This window comes from Xiphias gladius, chromosome 10 (assembly GCF_016859285.1).
Source record: "Xiphias gladius isolate SHS-SW01 ecotype Sanya breed wild chromosome 10, ASM1685928v1, whole genome shotgun sequence".
In the NCBI taxonomy this organism is placed as follows: Eukaryota; Metazoa; Chordata; class Actinopteri; order Istiophoriformes; family Xiphiidae; genus Xiphias; species Xiphias gladius.
The window spans coordinates 4,890,712-4,911,667 of NC_053409.1; the positions used below are offsets into that span (position 1 = coordinate 4,890,712).

The 20,956-nt window shown below is 37.3% G+C and overlaps 2 protein-coding genes across 3 annotated transcripts in view; one reads left to right on the plus strand and one right to left on the minus strand.

Annotated features, from left to right (window-relative positions):
• Window positions 1–1,228: 1,228 nt before the first annotated feature.
• On the minus strand, window positions 1,229–5,308 carry ccr6b (chemokine (C-C motif) receptor 6b). The gene is made up of 2 exons (XM_040137696.1): window positions 5,202–5,308; window positions 1,229–3,129 (listed from the first exon to the last, which is right to left on the minus strand). Exon 2 carries the CDS (start codon window positions 3,118–3,120, stop codon window positions 2,008–2,010), a length of 1,113 nt encoding a protein of 370 aa, XP_039993630.1. The 5' UTR covers window positions 3,121–3,129; window positions 5,202–5,308; the 3' UTR covers window positions 1,229–2,007.
• A 3,793-nt stretch (window positions 5,309–9,101) lies between these two features.
• Window positions 9,102–20,956, plus strand: part of crybg1a (crystallin beta-gamma domain containing 1a) — a 42,252-nt gene continuing 30,397 nt past the window's right edge. For both annotated transcript variants that reach the window (XM_040137250.1, XM_040137251.1), the window contains exon 1: window positions 9,102–9,501. In XM_040137250.1, the coding sequence (XP_039993184.1) occupies window positions 9,173–9,501 (329 nt within the window). In that variant the 5' untranslated portion in view covers window positions 9,102–9,172. The remainder of the gene's footprint in view (window positions 9,502–20,956) is intronic.

A 20,956-nucleotide genomic window follows, 5' to 3' on the forward strand; every position in this document is an offset into this window, starting at 1 on the left:
TCTGATAATTACCTTGGCACTTAACACAAAGTAATGCTGAGGCTGAAGGGAATGCCTTTTGTTTTGCATTAGTCTTTAGTAATGGACAAACTAAAAGGCTGACCTTAATATGGCACTAGATGAAAAGTCAGGGGGTCACCAAAGCTATTACAGTTCATCCTCTGAACACCAGGAATATCTTTACCAAATTTCATGACAATCCATCCACTGAGATTTTTTAGTCTGGGCCAAAGTGGTGAACCAACCAGACAGACAGAAAACCATCCACAGCTGCTAGTGTGGCTAAAAACAATAATCATTAGTATGTAGTTCAATCAACAACACATCAAGCTAAACAGTGAGGACTTCATGTCAACTTGCATTTCAGGCTTTCAAGACACAAAAATGGTGTGATGATGCTTTGCTATGCTATGCTGCATTCCATCACATTCTCCTGTTCTAAATGCAGTCATCTACTTGTCTCGAAATTTAATGTTATTTTTTCATTGCATTGCACACAAATTTGTTGATGTTATCTGTGTCATTGTATGTGGACCTACAACTGCTGACTGTGTCACAAATGTGGTGCAATGCTTCACCTTTCTCTGTTTACTTCTCTGAATTGTCAGAAAAAGTTAATTCAACCTTAAGGGTGAATTGCACATTGATTGAGTTTACATAACAAACAAACAGAGTAATGTGTGCCATAGTTACCAAGTATTCAAGTAAGCTTTTTAGGATTTAAATGTCAAGTAACTGTTACAACAGTACAAAAAGTAATGACCTAACATTTAGTAAGAGACTCAGTAATTACCTGGTGTTTTCTGCTAAAATATGCATTAATTATGACCAAGAAGGTAACTAGAAGTTACTTTTCAATCTAGTTCATATATCACATTACATATTGGCTAGATGTTAATGTTTTATGTGCTATTTAATGGTACAAAATATATTTTACAGCATTATCTATATAATGATTAAGGGATGATATCAATACTGTGCAGTTAAGTGCTACCTGCAGTACTTTGTAAGACAAAGGACTCATATTTCAAATATCAAATTTCAAACATCTTATTCCCAGGAAATTTCTGATTTCAATTCCTTTTCTGATTATGCTGGTTAAAGAAAAAAATTTCAGACACACTGTTTATTCAGACAATATATTAGAAGAATACAATCAGATTCACAAAATTCAAAATGTCAAAATTTTATAAATGTATAACACAATATATGGTTCTAGAAAATATGCAGGGATTAAAGCGACAGTACAGTAAGATTAGAAATATTAAGAAATTTAGCTTTTTATCTTTTCTGTAAAAATGAGCAGACTCAGTCAACATCATATAGATAGGAGTACAAAAAAACAAGAGGCTGTGGTTATTATAACACGAGTACTTGAATAAAATAACCAAATGTGTCGACTTTGGTTAAGGATAGCACATCATCAACAACTAGTTAGATATTTCTATGAGGTGATTTGTTCAAATTCAAGAATAGATTTCATTTTCTATGGATATATAGATTAAAATATTAGCAGAGTAATAGACTTAACATTTGGATTTGCTTGAATCTATAACCCATTCAATAAAGGGGACCAAACTAAATGTTGGTTAAATTTTTCTTTTTAAAATGAACAAAAAACAATAACAAAAAACGTGATTTTGCAAATTTGCATGGAGAATTGTAATTTCTCATACCTGAAGAAGTGAGAAACCATATGATAGTGGCATGGGTTTTACTTATGTACAGGTGTTAATATGTGTTATAACAGGGTTTTTACAGTTGTATGCAGCAGATATTCCATGGTCAATTACTTAATCATAATATGTAAAATGTTGTTCAAATTCTAAAAACCTACAATTTTACTTTATTTTTAATCATACTCCGGATGCATTACATTTCAAATACACTACATGTTACTTTTATTTAAGCACCTTTTGTACAGAAGCTTTTATCTCTACTAACAGTACATACAGCTATAGCAAAGTAACAGCTTGATAAGTTGGGAGGCTCCTGGAGCATTGCCAATTATCTCCTTGAGAGGGCTGCAGTTTCATAAACTGATGATGACATGTTGTTAGAGCCATTTGAAGACCTGAAACCTGAGATGCAAATATCAGATGTTCTGTGTGACGGGCAAACAGAGTAAATGTACTTTTTGCTAAAGCACCATAGGTTCAACATTATTTGCCGGAAGTGGCTCCTGAACTTCACCCCGATGAAGGCATAGAGGATGGGATTTAGACAGCAGTGGAGGTAGGCTACGCCTCTGGAAATGGCCAAAACTTGGAGTTTTATCTTTTCTGCCTCACAACTCCTCTCCTTAAAAAGAGACGTGGTGTGATTCAGCAGAGCCACATTGTAGGGAAGGTGGCACACAATGAAAACCACAACAACTGCCAAAACCAAACGGATAGCCTTGTGCCTCTGGTTGTTCTGTGCTCTCACTAATGTGTACATGATGCAGGAGTAGCAGAACACCATCACCACCAGAGGCAGCAGAAAGCCAATGGCCATTTGAAGGCTGGGAACCAGCACCTTTATTAGCTTTGCTGTTTCATTCTTGCTGAAAGAAAGCTGACACATCACAGTCACAGCCTCAGCTCCCAGATTCTGTTCTTCAAAACGTTCAGTGTAGATGAGTGTGGGCAGACTTAAAGCCACTGCAAACATCCAAACAGCAGAGCAGATAAGGGGGCTGTAGATCAGAGTGCGCAAGCGAACCCCAAAGGATCTTCTTGCCTGAACTATAGCAATGTAACGATCACCACTAATGCATGCAAGCAGGAGCATGCCACTGTAGAGGTTGATACTGTAAGCTGACATTAGAATCTTGCAAGCAACAGGACCCATTAACCAATTATGCTTCTCGTTGTATATGATAAATGGAAGGGACACCACAAAGATCAGATCTGCCACAGCTGCATTGAAGAGATAGACATCTGTCATTGTCTTCCTTCTCTTGTAGAATATGTAGGTGACGATTACAAGTGCGTTGCCTATCAGGCCAAAGGCACAGATGACGGAGTGGATGTAAGTTTGAGTGATGACCTCCATCGCGCTAGGGTCGAGGTTACAGAGTTCTTCCTGTAAGTTATCTAATGTTGTATTGTAATCATAGTCTGAAGTCACAGACTCCATGTTTTTAATCTGGAGAAGAAAAGACGACCATTAACACCAAACAGCAAATATTTGAAAATATAAACAAATTTTTTGACTGCTATAGCTACTACTTAAGTTAAATTACTTGCAAAACTTATAGATTGTGATGTTTGGTTTACTATTAAACTACTCAGTAGTGTATATAATGTACTTAAAATTGGGTACACATTGACTAATAACAACTTTAAGTAATAATATTCAATATTACTGTAAATTTGTAATAATGTAAACTTCTGAAAGGAGTGTTTCTGCATAATGAGTACTTTTACTTTTGATACTATAAAAACATTTTGCTTATAATACCTCTGTATTTACTTTACTTTTAGTACATCAATAATATCAAAATATACTCAAAGTAGCAAAAATAAAAATACAGAGTGGTCTACTTCAGAGTGCTCCACTTCAAAATTATATATATTATTGGATTATAACTATGGATGCATTACTGTGTAAGATGGTTGCAGCTGGTAAAGTTGGGGCTAATTTTAACTACTTTAAAAACATTTATTTATTTACATCATCACTCATTAGTTGATTATATTTTGTATTAATAAACTGAATCTGCAAAGTAACTAGTAACTAAAGCAGTCAGACAAATGTAGTAGAGTGAAAAGTACAATATTTACATTAAAAACTTAGTGGATTAGAAGTATAAAGTATAAAGGTAAAATGGAATTACTAAGAAAAGTACAAGTACCTAAACACTATACTTAAGTACAGTACTTGTACTTAGAAAATGTACTTAATTACTTTCCACCACTGCTAAGTAACTTTTTCAATGCAGGACTTTTTCCTGTAACGGCAATTTTGTAACCAAAGAATTTCTACTTTTCCTGAGTAAAAGATATGAATAATTACAAACTGATAAAGGATTTATGAATTCAAAGTAATGACTTTATTAATGGTTAATTTTGCATGTATTTATTCTTTAATAGATGAGTATTAAGTCCACACTTGTTAACCATTATGAAACCCTCAGATGGAAAGTGCTACCATTTCACAATAACCCAGTGGGTAAACAATTCCCCATATAATGTCTGGTAACATTGTGCAGTTTCCAAACTGTAAAAAAAAAAATCTAACACATAATTTTCCAGTCCCATGTGCGCTGGGTAATACTCACATTACAGCTAATTGTCTGTGTACAGAGTAAAAGCCAGTGTTCTAGTTCTTCATCTGGTTGTGAGTGACCCAATTTCAGCCCCATTAGACATTATGTGAATGTACTCAAAAGTAGGGCGCAGATGGTTGCACTCTGTGCTTTGATTGATCTTAGGAACTGATAAGATCCTCATCAGCGACAAGCTTAGATGTTTCACAGAGTCGGTAGGACTGCAAGGAGGTCACTGACATATAACAAGGTAAGTAAACACCAACAAAACCTTGTAATGTAAAAATAAATGAGTAAATAAAAGTGGTTCTCTGTGACACTGGGAAATTTGACTCCTGATTTTTCTGTTTTAACTGATGAATATAAGATTACACTAACCAACATTTACAGCACAGAAATAAACACATTATCTCATATATGCAAATAATAGCATATGAGAAAATTCTTCAAAAACCTGATGTAAGGAACCAAACCCGATAATGGGATCATATCTCTCTTTTCAGCACTTTCACTTCTCACAAATCACTACAGTAAGATTAGGCTATACAGTATAAATTTTTTACAAATATCTGTTGGTAGAGATAATAGAATGAGAAGGGGACAAGCCCTCTGTATAGAAACAGATTTTGAGAACCTGTAAATATGTTTCCATATTTTACAGAACGGGCCGTTCCCTAAAACTGTTCTATGTAATTTTATCTGTGATTCTTTCATTTAAATCTTTAAAGTTGATCAGTCAGTTAAGTCAGTCTAAAACTTTAATACGGATTAGTACATTTCAAGGAGTAAAATTTATCACATGCCCTAAATATTATGGCTTAATTCCCACACGTATGTGTTACTAAATGAATAACACAGATACTGTAGAGGCATCAAAATACATTATGCAGTTACCACACTGAAAAAAAATTAAATAAACAATCTGGAATGTTTAGTGCTATATACATACCTTGAAGAAGGATGGATTTCACACAGTTAATTTCTTTACCTTATGGATCTGACGTTGCCAAGTCAAAAAAAGAAATATTCCTCCTGGGTACCAGAACTACACTGGTCTCCCAGCTGCATATGAAGAAAGAGCTCAGTGTAAGGGCTTTATGTCACAACTACTGTGTGCTTAAAAAAAATCTCAAAAGAAGAACAAGATAAAGCCAAAACCACATACTCATAGGCTCGTCTACTGTGTGAGTACAATGCTTCACTGAACTTCCGGCTTTCGATCTCAAACTCATCTGTTTCTGCTACTGTTGACTTAGAAGAATATGCTTCTGGGGTAACTAGCTACATTAGCACATGCATTGAGATTATTGTTCCCATTGTTCCCAAATGCTGCAAGAAATATCCAAATCAAAAATCCTGGACAAACTATGAAGTTTTGGGGTGTATGCTATGTGCTTAGTCCACTGCATTTGTCTCAGGAAATGCTGAAGACTACAAAAAGTCCAGATATGACCTGCATAGATCTATCAAAGAGGTCAAGAGACAGTACAGATTGAAGCTGGAGGGACATTATTCCACCGCAGATTCCCGGCCTGCAAAACATCACAGATTACCAGCAGAGGAGCAGGGGGGTCATAACCTGCCAAGCCACACTGCCAGATGAGCTGGATGATTTCTACGCTCACTTTGTGGCCCTCAATATCAACCGACAGAGCGGATTTACGGCCACGGAGAGCACACACAAGACATCGCTCACTGTGACATCGGCAGAGGTGCGTAAGGCTCTGAGGAATGCAAACCCACAGTAGACAGCTGGACCAGACAACATAACCGGGCTTGCACTCAGGGTTTGCGCATCAGAGCTGGCTGATGTGTTTTAAGATAAATATAATCTGTCCCCTGCATAAGCTTCTGTGCCCACATGCTTAAAGTCCACTACCATTGTGCCCCTCCCAGAGAAAAGTACTGTCATGACCCACATCAAGAAGACCATCCCAGTCTCCTTGGACCCTTTGCACTTTCCTTCTTGTCAGAACAGGTCCACTGATGATGCAGTCAGTGCCATCATCCACACAGCCCTCACACACTTAGAAGGCAAGAACACATATGTTAGAATGCTATTTATCGACTACAGCTCAGCATTCAACATGGTTATCCCACAAAAACTCTCTGAAAAATTCTTCACCCTTGGACTGACACCATCCCTCAGTAACTGGGTACTGAACTTCCTATCAGACAGATCGCAGTCAGTCAGAATTAGCAATAATACATCAGGCACAACAACCCTAAGTAAGGGGACCTCCCAGGGCCGTGTGCTGTGTGTCCTTCTGTATACACTCTTCACTCTACACTCTCTACGACTGTGTGGCCTCCCAGAATGACACCAGCATCATCAAATTTGCCGAAGAAACTACAGTCATTGGACTGATCACTGATCGTATCGAGACAGAGTACAGAGGAGAGGTGGCAGGTCTGGTGGCCTGGTGCCGTGACAATAATCTTTCCCTAAATGCAGACAAGACCAAGGAAATTATCATTGACCCAAGGAGGAGGGGGGAGTTGCACACACCACTATTTTTAGGTGAGACAGAGGTAGATAGGGTGAAAACCTTTAAATTCCTTGGCATCCACATCAGCAAGGATCTCACCTGGTCTCACAACACACGACAAATCATCAGTCCCAGGAGCAACTGCACTTTCTAAGAAGGAAATTTGGTATGCCAACCAAACTCTCAGCAACTTCGACAGGTGTATGATTGAGAGTGTCCTTACCAGTTCCATCACAGTCTGGAATGGAAACTTTACTGCTCAGGACAAGAAGGCTCTCCAGCGTGTGATCAAAACTGCACGGAACATCTCCGGAGTAACCTTCCCCTCACTTCAGGAAGTTTACCACACCAGGGTCATCAGACCACAATCAGGGCACAAAACATTATCAGGGACAGTACACATCCATATTGCAGCCTCTTCACATGGCTGCCACTAGTCAGACACTACAGGAGTGTGAGGTCCAGGACAACAAGACTGACAAATCTATCCGCAGGCCATCAGGCTTAAAAATGACTCTTTCACACACCCCTTCCATCAACATCACTATGATTGGCTAATATACACACACCATACACACACACACAGGAAGCAACCATCTTTTGGGCTTCACCGAAAGCTTAATGAGATACATTCATAATCTATACCACAGTTGCAAAGTATATTAAGTGACATACTGTACATATAGATCTTTTGTTGGAGGAAAAACATTAATGTTTAAAACTAAGTGAAACTGTTTTTATAAATTGCATATACGTTTATGAGGTAGAGAGGGAACTTTATATTGTTACAGCAGTTGAAATTAAGAATGAGACTCTAATCATCATCATTTTCAACACAACTGATATCTTTAAATGCCATGTAGGGACGTGTTATCACTTTAGTTATTTTAAATTTACGGACGAACGCACACTTCTTTTGCAAGAGGGGAGACTAAATTGGAAAGGTTGAGAGATTCAGGAGCTTGTGAGCTGCACCAAGCAACAACCTAGAAGTAAAATGTTTGCTTTCAAAATAAAAGCTTGTTACTTTAGCATACTCAACCACTGTGGTTACATTGTTTTTCATAGTTAGTGTTAACCTGTTTCCATCACCCACAGGACAGGTGGATCAGTGCACCCAAAAATAGTGATGGCTAGTAGTGACAGCGGTGCATTTGTGGCCCCTTACGTGTCAATCTAGCCATGCCTGTTTCTTTCTGCTTGTAAAGTAACCTTTTTAACCTCATTACTCCTGCAGCTCAAACTCATTTGCCACAAGAGAAGCACCTTTTCATCTTACACATACCTGTATATTATAGGATAGTTGTCATGTGTGAAGACATTCCATGTTAAAGAAGTCATGAACTTTGGTGCATTCCTCTAATTGAATAATTGGATAACATAAATATGTAAAAAATAGAATATTATAACATTTAACAGGGCCGTAAGTACCTTTGAAGACACTGAGGTCATTACCTTTTAGCATTCTAGCAATCTGGGGGGAGCTGACATTATAGTTCAGCTGGAATAATGAATCAGTTGAGTAAGTCAATTGACAGAAACGTAATCAGCAAAAGTTTTAATAATTGAATAATGATTTCAGACATTTTTCAAACTAAAATGTCAAACACTTTCTGGTTCCAGCTTCTCAAACATGAGGATATGATGCTTTTCTTTGTCATATATGAGAGTGAACTAAGTGTCTTTGGATTTTTGATTGTTGTTCAAATAAAACAAGCAATTTGAATATGTCATCTTGGACATTGGAAAATTGTAATGGTCTTTTTACACATTACTGACTAAACTTGTCACTGATTAATCAAGAAAATGTAATTAAAAAGTAAATATGGCAAATTAATTGAGGATGACTATAACTGTTATTTGCATTCTTACATTATACAATAAAAAGTTACACATGTTGGGTATTTTATAGGCAGATTGCAGAATTTTTTAGACACAATATATTTGAATTTTACTACTTTTATTCCAACAACAAATGAATAAATAAGGGACTGTATATCTCCACCAATTAACTGACTAAATAAAACTCCGTAGTATGATTGGAGGTGGGGTGCTGGGGGTACTTGAACTCATGACCTTAGACCAGATATCCCTACCTATCCGCTCACTTGTGGATGTGCTCTTTAAACATATTGTTTATTTGTGAAAAGCTAGTTTGGCATATTTATAATGTGACAATTTTGTAAAAAAAATAAAGTGTAGTGTTATGTATTTTATTTTGAAGAGTATAATCGGAAGTGTAGTTATTTGTTATGGCTAACTTTATACCGCTGCACCTTTCTTACCTGATGGAACGAGCAATAAGTGTCCAAATCCCTGCGGCAACCCGCTAAGCAGGTTGACTCGCTCCCCAGCAGCTATAAATAAGACACCTTCTCATGGTTTTCTTTCTGCTCAAACTTCCTTAACAATTACTTGTTTTTCAGACACCATGAGTAAGACCAGCAAGTTGAAAGTCAAGGGTCTGTTTAAGTTAAAAACACCTCATAAAGAGAACAAGGAGCTGAAACGGTCGGGGTCCCTCAAAGATGGAGTTGCAACTAGCCCCAGAGACAAGTCGGGGACGTTACCGTTGAAGCCCGGTCCGTTCAGCCCGGAAGACATTGCCACATTTCCCAATGAGGCTTTACCCATTTCCCCGAAAGAAACGAAGGGAACGCGGCTGTTCAAGCTGAAACAGAAAAAATCCAAGCGCAAAGCAGAAGGAGGAGAGGTGTTCTTCCCTAACACTGATGAACTGGACAGCTTCAACAGCCAGCAGTAAGTTAAAAACAAGTTCATTAATTTAATTTTTCAACTTTTTAAAGCCATTGGTAGTCTTTCGAGTAGAAGATAGGCTTACGACCTTTAAATAGTTTACAGACTCAGGCTAGGCTACATGATCACGTATCTTATTACAACCCTATTAATGACATCATTTAAATAAAATAACCACCACAGATATAGGCCACAATCACCCATCTTTCTCCTACACGATCTAGGTGAATTGATAGAGAAACTAATAAGTTTTAGAAATTCTCCTGCAGTCCGTAAACGCCACCTTTCCTAGACCCTTAGTGCACCATATTTCACATGCTGACAGAAATGAGGGAAGCACTGAAGTGAGCAGAAACGTCTGTTTTCCTCCCCTGCACTTTCTTAAATCTAACCACTGTGGCATTGAGCTGTGGCTGAGCTACTTTAGTCATGTATTGCTTTTGTTGGTATCAAATTTTGTAGAATTCAGAGAGTGGTAAACAGGGTGAGAGCTGAATGCAGGGTAACTGTTCCTATGTCCTAGGCAGTTCAAATATTAGTTCTACAAGTTAGCCCTTCACTCTGTGGGAAGTTGTGGAAAGTGAATGTGAAATGCAGAGTGATCCCATTATGTTTATGTGCCTTTAGCAAGGCACTTGACACATATCTATCACCCGTCCATCTTGGTCATTGACCAGCGGTTCAAGGCTGTGCTTTTGTTGGGTAGCTCCTTGATGGGAATGTGGGGAACTGTATGACTGTGAAGTTGTAAATATACGTGCTGAGTCACTCTTCCCTGGATAAATGAAAGATTCATAAAGAAACTGGTTAACCTCAAGCAGTCATGATAATGACAGAGAAATTTCAAGTGCTTTATTTTTTCCAGATATTTCCAGATAATTCTCTTTTCATTTTTCTCAAATATGTGTTCAAATCCACATTTTTTCCTTGTCCACACCAATTTGATGATTGGCTGAGAACTATTGCCATTGACGTACGTGTTATTGTCAAACATTGTCAGGTTAACCTACACTGACAGCTGCTGTTGTGTTGTAATGAGGAAGGCAGGCATTGCATAACATGGAGCACTGAAATGAATAACCTGCCATGCAGGTATGACACATTTTTCTGTTCAGTTCAATTGTGGCTATTCCAGTTTATATTGGGGCTGATCTGGTCTGGACAAGAGTAAACATAACTTATACGGAAGTCAGAGTGACAACACATGACAGTGCACACAGGTGAGAGAGATGGATGGCAGTTGTTTATTAACAGGGGAAACAAAATATCCCTTTGAGTCATATGATGTGGGGCTGCAAAATTGATTTCATAAAAATGATTATGTCTTTTCCACTAAGCTTAATCAGGTGTATTATTGTGGCTTTGGGTTGTGAGTGCCTTGGTGCATCACAGTAATGACCTCTGTTCACAGAAATTTGTTTCAAACCTGCTGTGATAAATTGTCTTTGCTTCCCAAATATCTACAGGCCAGCACATTTCATTACACTGGGAACTGTCAAGTTCAATATGATGTCTCTTTATAGATAGTTTACTTGCTGTGGTGTCTAAAGCCGTTTTCTCATATGAACTCTGGACAATGTCTGGAGAATCAGGTCTGGACATTGGGCAGAGTTGCCCTTTCACACATGTAGCACAAAGCAGGAGACTGTCTGCGTCAGAAGCGTTCTCACCCACTTAAAATAGTCTTTTTTGTTTTAAAGGGTGGCGACTTGAGTGTACATGAGGCAGGATAGAAACTTCATCAACACGCCCACTCGCTTGCTGTGAATTCTCCTGCTGCTAGGGGCAGAGAAACTCCAAAACAAGATGACACATTTCATTTTATAAAGTCATCATGGCTAAGGTGTTGGAAAACAGTTTCCTAATTACACATCAAACAGATTGGGAGCAACATTATTGTCCCAGTTATATTCTGACCTCCTGATGTGCGTGTCTACAGTTCAGCAGTGATGATAAAATGTTAACCTGGTGTACAACAAACATTTAAATCAAATATTTCCACTACAACTCAAAAAATTAGTTGATTAATAGATTAGCTGATTAATTGGCAACTTTTTTGCTGGACCGCAACAGCGGGGCAAGCCCTATAAATGCGAATGTCAGGTGTAACTGAGTGAGTGAGTGATTGAGTGGGTGATAAAGTTAAACCATTGGTTAGCCGAATGCTGCGTGACTAAGTCCTGAAGGTACACCATTGGTCAGCTGTTAGAGTGTTAAATTTTCTGTGCAAACATGTTCTGTTGCATCATCAGGGGGGTTTTTACAGCCAGTGGTGCCTTTGCCACTAGATTTACCAACTTTCACATGCATTTAGTGACTTTTTTTGCACAAAAGCACTTAGCGAAAAATCCAGCGACTTTTTTGACACACCTTAGCCAATTTCCGTAGAAGCGCACCTCACTATGTGTCTCATTCAACTGACCACACAGCAACTGCATAGACGTGTATGAGCTTCCAACTTTATCTTAGTGTGATAAATTTACAAGTAAATACAGCCGAAATCACAGCACAGAATTTCCAGGCTTGTGATTTGCTGGAATCAGACCTGTACACCTCTTGAAATCTTTCACGTACTGAGAGAGCAAGGAAAGTACAGCCTTTTCAACCGACTGATAATACTGAAGGAATGGACAAGGTTCAATATTTGTGTTTGAGTGATGAGGTGTGAGGATACATACTTGGGCCTTTTTTTGGAATTTGGCTACAGCAATATAAAAAGGTCTGTAAGGTCCATAAAAAAGCTATGCATTTAATTGAAATGGGTTAACCAAAGTATTTGAGAGTACAGCAGGTGAAAGCTCATACATTGATCCAAAACGATGTAATCTAGCAGCCTGTCATACCCTTCAACAGAAACTATGGATTCCTGCCCTAAAAATTTCTAGACAGTCCCTAAGGTGAGGGTGTGGAGGTTGAAAACCAAAATAAACAACTCAACATTTTTGTGCACAACACTTGTGGTCCCATAGCAATGCAGGAATTAACAAGTAAATCCCCCTTAATGTAATCACTCATACCAGGCATTTATTCATGTTTAATCAACCATGTTTAATTTAATTAATTAAACATGAATTGGGGACTGTCTTGTTATTTTTTTTGTTTTTTTGTTTAACCAAGCTTAAATGATTTCTGTTAAGATTATATTGGTGCATATTATGCTCTCTGGCATGTATAGGTCTCTGATATTTCATATGAGGTTGATAATGTCAATGTTGACACTGAAACAAACCTGCACTGTAACTTATGTTTCTACTCAAGAAGTTTCTGTAGATCTGATTTATTTCTAAATAACCCCCTTACCTTACTTCCTGTAATGTATGATTGCATGCTAGTAATCATATCCTCATTTCACATGGTTCATAAATATTCATGACATAACATAACCACCTCAACTTGCATTTTCTACACTGTGCACCGCTGATTTGGGCTAGTTTGAAAGGAAGGAGATTGTATCACACACCCACAAACAAATCAGTGCACAGAAATATCACAGCTTCTACATAGGCCTTTCGCAAGTGCTTGTGCAGCAGTTGGCCAATTCACTTAGGAGAAGCAGCATACAGTGACAAGGTAGACCTACCTGCCTCTCCCAATGGAAAATCTATTACTTACCTAAGTTCTTTGGAAAGGCAGTTGGAATATTACAGAAGTACCAGAATTGAATTAAACAAAGTGAATCTTTCCAAATGTCCATGGCGAAGTGATTGTTAGAGTTCAAGCTAAATGGTTACAAGTTAATCCTGTTACGCTACACATTGATGCTGTTGCACCGCCTTTACCTATTTAATTACTTAGGTTGGGTGTCTAATTAAACAGATAGTAGTAGACAGTGTACCAAAATATTGACATCTGTAGGGAATACTACCAACCCTTGTGCAAACATTGCACCTCTGGGGGGTTGGCACCCCATGTGATCAGGATCTGATTAAAACGATTTCAGATCATTTGTTTGTGCATGTTTGTGAACACAAAATGAAAATTTGTGCTCAAACCATTTTCAAGAGGCAGTGAAATCCCCTACAGAAGAGTCTTGGAACTTTTCTTTCAAAAGCCCAGGAAAATTAAATGTTCTATAATATAGCCTATGCCACTGAGTCAGTTTAGCTATATGTTGTAGTGTATTGGTATAGTGTAGTGGTTCAGTAGTCTTAACAGTGGTTATATGTGTATGTTCTGTTAAATATGTGTGTATTATCTATTTCTATTTATGATCAATAAATATATATTGCTCCCGGTAAATTAACACATGACATGGCGAACATGAATATCCATATCTATAGTGATTCTAAGGTCGTTTACGCTATTCCTCCTCTGACGCACGTCCATACGGGTCTGGCCTTGCACACTCTTGAACTGCGCACAATAGCACTGCTGCTGAAAAAAATCAGGGGAAACACTACAATAGTTCTTAGGGCTGGCTGTCAGTGCCAGTATGATACCCACATTTCGGTGCTTATTTCAAAACAATACAAGATTGCAAACATACAGGACATAAAGAATATGGATCTGTCGAGCAACTTCCAGATGTCGCCAAACAACCACCTTGGTGATCAAGTTAAATTTTTTATTTGTCCAGTACTTGATTTAGGATTTAATACCTACAAAACTAATGACATTCCCATCAGCCTCAGTTGTACTTTGTGTTTAGTTCTAATTAGTAAATCTTAGTATACTAACATGCTAAACTAAGATTTTGAATATATCCAGAACTTCATTGTGGAATAATTTTGTTCCATTCATTCATGATGCTTCTGCTGCCTCACTTATAATAATGATAAATAATAACAGTAAAGTTTATTTATAGAAATTTGCAAAGAAAAAATGAAAAAAAACAACATTAAACATACTGTACATGTAACATATGAATTTCACACATAAAAAAACCTGCATACATACACACATACTGTACATACCTTTCCAGGGTTATTACAGGTTATTTAAAAACAACTTAGAGGATTCGGTCAGTATTGGTGCTGATACTGACTTTATTAAATGGATTGGGTATGAAGTGGCTGACCCATGTTACATATGGTTTCTTTGTCAAAATCATCATTTAAATTCAGTGTTTCTGCTATCAGTTACATTCACTCAGTCACAGTCGAGTACTAACTCGATTTTTAGCACCACACATCCTTGGTCTTATCTTACATAAAAAATTATCCCAATGAATTTAACACAAAAAAGTATGTATACTCAGCCCTAATTGTCTGAACTGTGTTCACTCCAGCAATGAAGAATTTTGATCAATCTAACAAGTTTGTTCTCATTTAGTTTGGTGAGATTATGCCAATTTAAAATGGGTACATAGCAGCACCAAGATGCATGAAAATGAAAGTGTTCTTGTCCTTAAGAAATCTTTAAAAGACATAAGAACAACTGAACCAACTACTTATTAGCTGTTTGACAATGAGGGTTTTCTGATTTGATGATAATAGAGATTAAATTCACTAGATACTGTTGAGCAGATTCACTGAGAGACCAAATCTACAAACATCAGAGTCATGACAGACGAATCCTCCAGACAGGTGTTGTTAGATTTGAAGGCTCAGACTGTCTTTGAAAGTGAAAATGTTTGTGTGCATAACATGGACTGAGAAGCTATTGGCTGGCTGAAATGAGCTGTGGCTCAGTGCTATACACCTGTCAACACCCGCTCATTCGTATGCAAAGATGGACAAGACAGGTGTCCATAGGAGGAGACACTGCACTGGTACCATTCTCAGACAAACAGTGATACTTCCAGATATTAATGTCATTTATATTCAAATCAAGGAACTTAAAATAACTCAGTTAGGTAATAGAGGATACTGCAGATATTCTGTATATTTGAAATGAGACACGTATAGTGGCAAGAAAAAGTAAGTGAACCCTTTGGAATTATCTGCATTTTTGGTATTTTTTTTATAATATTTGTTAAATAAAATATGGTCAGATCTTCGTCTAAGTTAAAATAATGAACAAACAAAATCTGGATTTCAACTAATAACACACAAATCACTTTATTGTTCTTATCCCTACTGAATACATTATTCAAACATTCACAGTGTTGGTTGGAAAAAGTTTTGGAACTCAAGACTAATGACATCAACAAAAGATCATTTTAGCCAGGAGTTTGAAGTTGTGGGTCAGAGCCACTTTGACTTAGAAAAAACAGTCAATCATTTTGAGTTGGCTATTCACAAGCAGCATCAGCTGATATGTACCATGCCTCACAAAAAGTGATCTCTGAAGAGTTACAGTCAAAAATTGTTGATTTGCACAAAGCTGGAAAGGGTCTAAAAGTCATCTCAAAGTGTTTAGATATTCATCAGTCCACAGTAGAAGTCAGTGCACAGCTAAGACAACTCCAAAAGCACAAGTCAGAATGCTCAACAAGGTTAAAAAAGAAAAAGAACTCAAGAGTGACAGCAAAGACTCAAATCATGGTGCATAGTTGCATGGAGAATGGAGGAAGCCACTGCTCTCCAAAAAAAAAATTACTGCGTGTCTGAACTTTGCCAAAGAACTCTTTGACACTCCACAGCGGTACTGGGAAAATGTTTTCTGGACTGATGAAACCTAGGTTGAATTGTTTGGGAGGAACATGCAGGACTACGTATGGCATTAAAAGGACACTGCATACCAAAATGAAAACGCCAACGAAACAGTGAAATACATTGGAGGGAGCGTCATGATTTGGACAGACAAGTTTATCAAGGTATCTTACAGTATAATGTCAGGGTAGAAGTTGGGGGATGCAGCAGGACAGTGACCCTAAACATTCAGGTAAGGGGTGTTTTTCTGCAATTTTCTCACCCTCCCATAGCCATCTGACAATGTTACAGTGTTTGGCTTTAACATTGAGAATCAAATCGCTTCCTTTCTCTCTTTATTTCCTCTGAACATGTTACACCAGCCTCCAGAAACTCCTGCAAGTTAAACTGGACTAACTAAACACTTTTAAGGCTGATTAACTCTGAAAGACTCACTATAGACAGACTTAAAGATACTCACTAGCCTAGTAACATAACACCCTGTAAAAAGACCATACTTACACTGGTACCCTCTCCATTCAAAAAGAATATCTGTTGTGAAGAATGAACACGTATTGTCTAGTCCACAAATATAGGACAACCCCCGCTTTTTTATACCCAAGCCTCGGTAAAAAAATACTATATCCTGGTATACCCAATACTATACTCTTTCTCTCCAGAGTGATAGAGAATTCTCAGCATAGTTTTCTGTTCATTCAGTTTCGCTGCTGGGCAAAAATGTTTAGGTGCTGTTCTTAAGTCTTGTAATGGTAGCAAAAAACCCTGCAATCTGTTTTTAAGTCTTTGTTTTACCTGTAGGAAAAGTTTTGTCTGGTGTAATGCGTAACAGTGACACACAAGTCATTTTATTAAACATTAATTTGACTGGAATGTACTGTAATTGTTCACACATTTTCCATTTTGTGATATGTTTTTAAAATTATAACTTATTAATGATTGGAGCTATAGTACTATTGTAGTACTAATACTACTGCTGTTGGAGTGAGGGTAACCCTCATGACTGGTGAATTAAGAAGCAAAGAAGCACACTCCCTGGAAGCAGGCACATTTGCATTTAGTGTCCTTTTTTCTTTGTCCTGAGTTCGTTCACTGTTTGCACTTCAGTTAAACTGGTTCCCTCCGTCCTTTATTTCTGAGTGTGTTGAGTGAGTAGTTTATTCCATTTTATTAGAAATTCCAAGTCATCTTTCCTTTGCCTTTTTAAAGTTGTATATCTAATCCCTTTAGTTCATTCTGACATGATTATGATGTGTTTAAAGTATGGGATGTATTGATGTACTGATATAATTTAGAGTTCATTGATTTCTGTATTCAAGATAATTTGATATAATTTGACCTGTACGTATACTCTCTTTCACTTGTAGAAATGAAACTAGTCAACTTTAACCACTCAACTATACTTTACCGACTGAAGAAAAAGGGACTAAATGCTTTTCAATGGAACCTGCTGATTGTTTCTGTGCTCATATCAATTAAGTAACGTCCAGCACATTCCTGTAAAACAACTACTGTATTTGAAATATTACTAAGAAGCTTTCTAAGTTTCTGTGCAGCAATCACTTATAACATGCAAGCCTATCAAACTGCTGATCAGTTAATATAATATATAACTATTATAACTCCAGAACTTGCCTGAGAATCATCAAGTTGTCTTCAGGATTAAAGTTATCCAGTGATAGTTTGTGCATCCTTGGGTACATTACAAACAGGAAATAGTTGCTGATAGTTAATTCAGCATACTTTTAATGGTGCCAATTTGCCAAAACTGCCTCATGGTTGTATGCCTCCACTAACCAGTCAATTTTGCATCCATGTCTGTCCAGACTCATATATGTAGTGAATACTTCGAAGGAATTTAACAGAAGGTATTAAGTGTATTTTATCATAATTAACATATGAAGAAGAAAAAAGAAATTCCCTCAAGGCGATCCTGAGATATTACATCCACAAGAATGGGACAGACGGACACACAGACAACCCGAAAACATGTAGGAAAGACTTTAATAAAAGGTATTAAGTGTATTTTATCATAATTAGCATATTCATTTTTGAGTTATGGCCAAAAACGTGTTTTGTGAGGGCACAGTGACCTTGACATTTGATCTCCAAACTCTAATAACTTTATCCTTGAGTCCAATTGAACGTTTGAAGTAATTCACTCAAGGTGTTTCTGCAATGTCACGTTAACGAGAATCAGACAGATGGGAGGACAACCCATAAACATAATACATCTGGCCACAGCTGTCATGAGCACGGAGGCATAATAAGTGGATTTTTAAAGAGCTACCCCAAGAACTGCTACGAGTACAAATAGAAATACATCTCCAACAACAACAACACACCACTTCTGCTGCTGAAACTGTGCCAACTTCTCACAAGTTTATCGAATATGCACTTCTACTGTGTGGACAAGGTACAGCTATTTTTCCAGTGTTGTTCCTTGCCTTGGCCTAGTATGTGGACTGATACTGTTATAAAGGCTTGATAAATCAGGATATTTAGTAGCTTTGATTAGTAGATTGACTGAAGAAATTTTAAGTTTGTAATTAGGGATGAAGTCATTTGTTTCCCTAAAAGCCAAGCAGTTAAATGTTACAACTCACATCCTCAGTTGTGACTGTCTATCCTTGTATGTGTCCGTGTGTCTCTAACTGGTGCCAATAATTTCTGTGTACTCACAGTATTAATTGTGGTCTGCAGGCTGTCTAAGAATCTACTTTTGTTTAGTTCATTATTTGACTAAGTCATTCAGTACATTCAAAATGCCGATAGTTGCTTGCCATCATTCTGTAGAGGGGAGTATATCCATTAAAACCTTTCATTATAACTACAGTTATAAGGAAAGTTGCAGATGCTGAATAATGCTATCTAGTATGCATATTCAATTCAATTAAATTTTATTTATATAGTACCAAATCATAACAGAGGTTATCTCATGGCACTATTCATATAGAGCAGGTTTAAACCGTAGTCTTTATATTTAGAGAGACCCAATATTCCCCCATGAGCAAGCATTTGGCGACAGCGGCAAAGAAAAACTTCCTTTTAACAGGTAGAAACCTTGAACAGAACCCAGCCCGTGGTGGGCGGCCGTCTGCTGTCTTGACCGGTTGGGTTGAGAGAGAAAGAGAGAGGGGGCAGGGGAAGGACTGACATAGCACAGTACATGCATATGTGTGCATATTAATTTTTGTGTATTGCATAGATGTCCATTTCTCTTGGCAGTTAGTATTTGCATGATGAATACATTTTGACTTGCGATGGTCATGCACTCCTTACTGAATAGCAGTCCGGAAGGCTGGGTGTTAACTTCAACATAAATACCTCATTGTTGCCCTTTTGTGTATCAGTGGGCCCTTAAACACAGCCATTAAAATCAAGGTGAGGGAGTAGCAAACAGGCTGGAGTAACTAAAGTAAATATGACCTGGCTTCTCATAAATAAATGTTCTATTGAACCTGTATGCATTTATTCTTTGGTGGATTTTAAACTAAGATACTAATATACAACTTACTGTACATACAAGCAAACATCCATGCAGTTGCACAGTTGTCACAGAAACACATCTCCAGGAAAGTAAAAGGAGTGGTTTCAGTCCACTTGGGATTAGGCAAGCACTGTGGGCTGACCCAGTTTTTTCCTTGATAAAGAAAGTTTTTACTGTTAAATGTGAGGAATATTGGAGGTTATCATTATTGCAATACACTGAGCAGAGGATACAGCTTTGGCAAGACATGCAGTCATTACTGCCCCACTATTATGAACTTCTGTTCCTAGAACTTCTACTCTTCTTGCCACATTGCATTTTTATTTTTGCATGAAACACAAAAAGGTGCTTAAGGAAAGAATAAATCTGGCATTTTTATTCATTTATGAGAAAGTACCGCCTTGCAATCTGTAGAAACATTTAAAACATTCTGAACATATAGAGAAAATGTAGAAGCTTGGTGTCAAAATTTTACATTATTGCATTGCAAATCCTATTTAGAATTTGACTGTACAATATATATTGAAGCACATTACTGCCAGGAAGATTAAATGCTAGTGATCGAAAAAAAAATTACAGTAAGCCAATATTTCGACTTTTGATGCCAAATTTTTGAAATATCAGGTCAAATTTTATCTACTAAATCAAAATTACGAGAATTACTAAATCCAAAACTATGAGATATTATCTTTAAATATAGTAAAATATAGTATCTACTAAAATTTGGAGTTGGACAAAATTTGATTATTTTGACTTGCCAGTATTATGACAAGTATTTTCTTCCCTTTTCCTGGCAGAAATTGGCTTCCATTCTAATAAGAATAAGTAAAAGTGAGTTCAAAATACAACAATAGAAAAAGAGTGTAAAAGTCAACATGTCAGCATTATGAGCTGGTAACATCACAAATGTCTCTCTTCCCAAAGGTGATTGTAACAATGATATATTGTATGCATTTTATTGCCTCCACTACACTTTGCTTTGACACTATGCTTTTTGCATATTGGATTGCACATGCACTTGTCTCTATACTGCAAGTACAATATTGGCTGTAGTTTTTCAAAAGATACATCATGTTTGCACTCTTTAGAAAAAAGCTTGAAAGTATTCACAAACATGTTTGCTTGGTTTTCATTCCACGCCATCATACTGGCTATTGGTCTTAGTGGAAATGTAGTGGCACCAGCCTAGTGGTTGTTACAGACCCGCCCAGCATCTGGCAAACACTTGGCCCTGCAGCAGTTGTTCAGGCACTCCCAAATGCACTGTAGCACAATGGCTGTTTTGGATTCACAGTGCGAAGCCATTTCAGAGCCTATTTATGTCTTCAGCTTATTGTATTAGTTATTTTATAAATGCATTATTTGTTTCATAGAATAACATCAGGATTGTTTCAGCCCCAAAGGTAGCTGCTTTGTTGTCTGAGCATAAAATTGTGAA

What these genes read in the sequence shown, in the direction of transcription:
- ccr6b (XM_040137696.1), bottom strand. Translation starts at nt 3,120, where the DNA reads ATGGAGTCTGTGACTTCAGACTATGATTACAATACAACATTAGATAAC.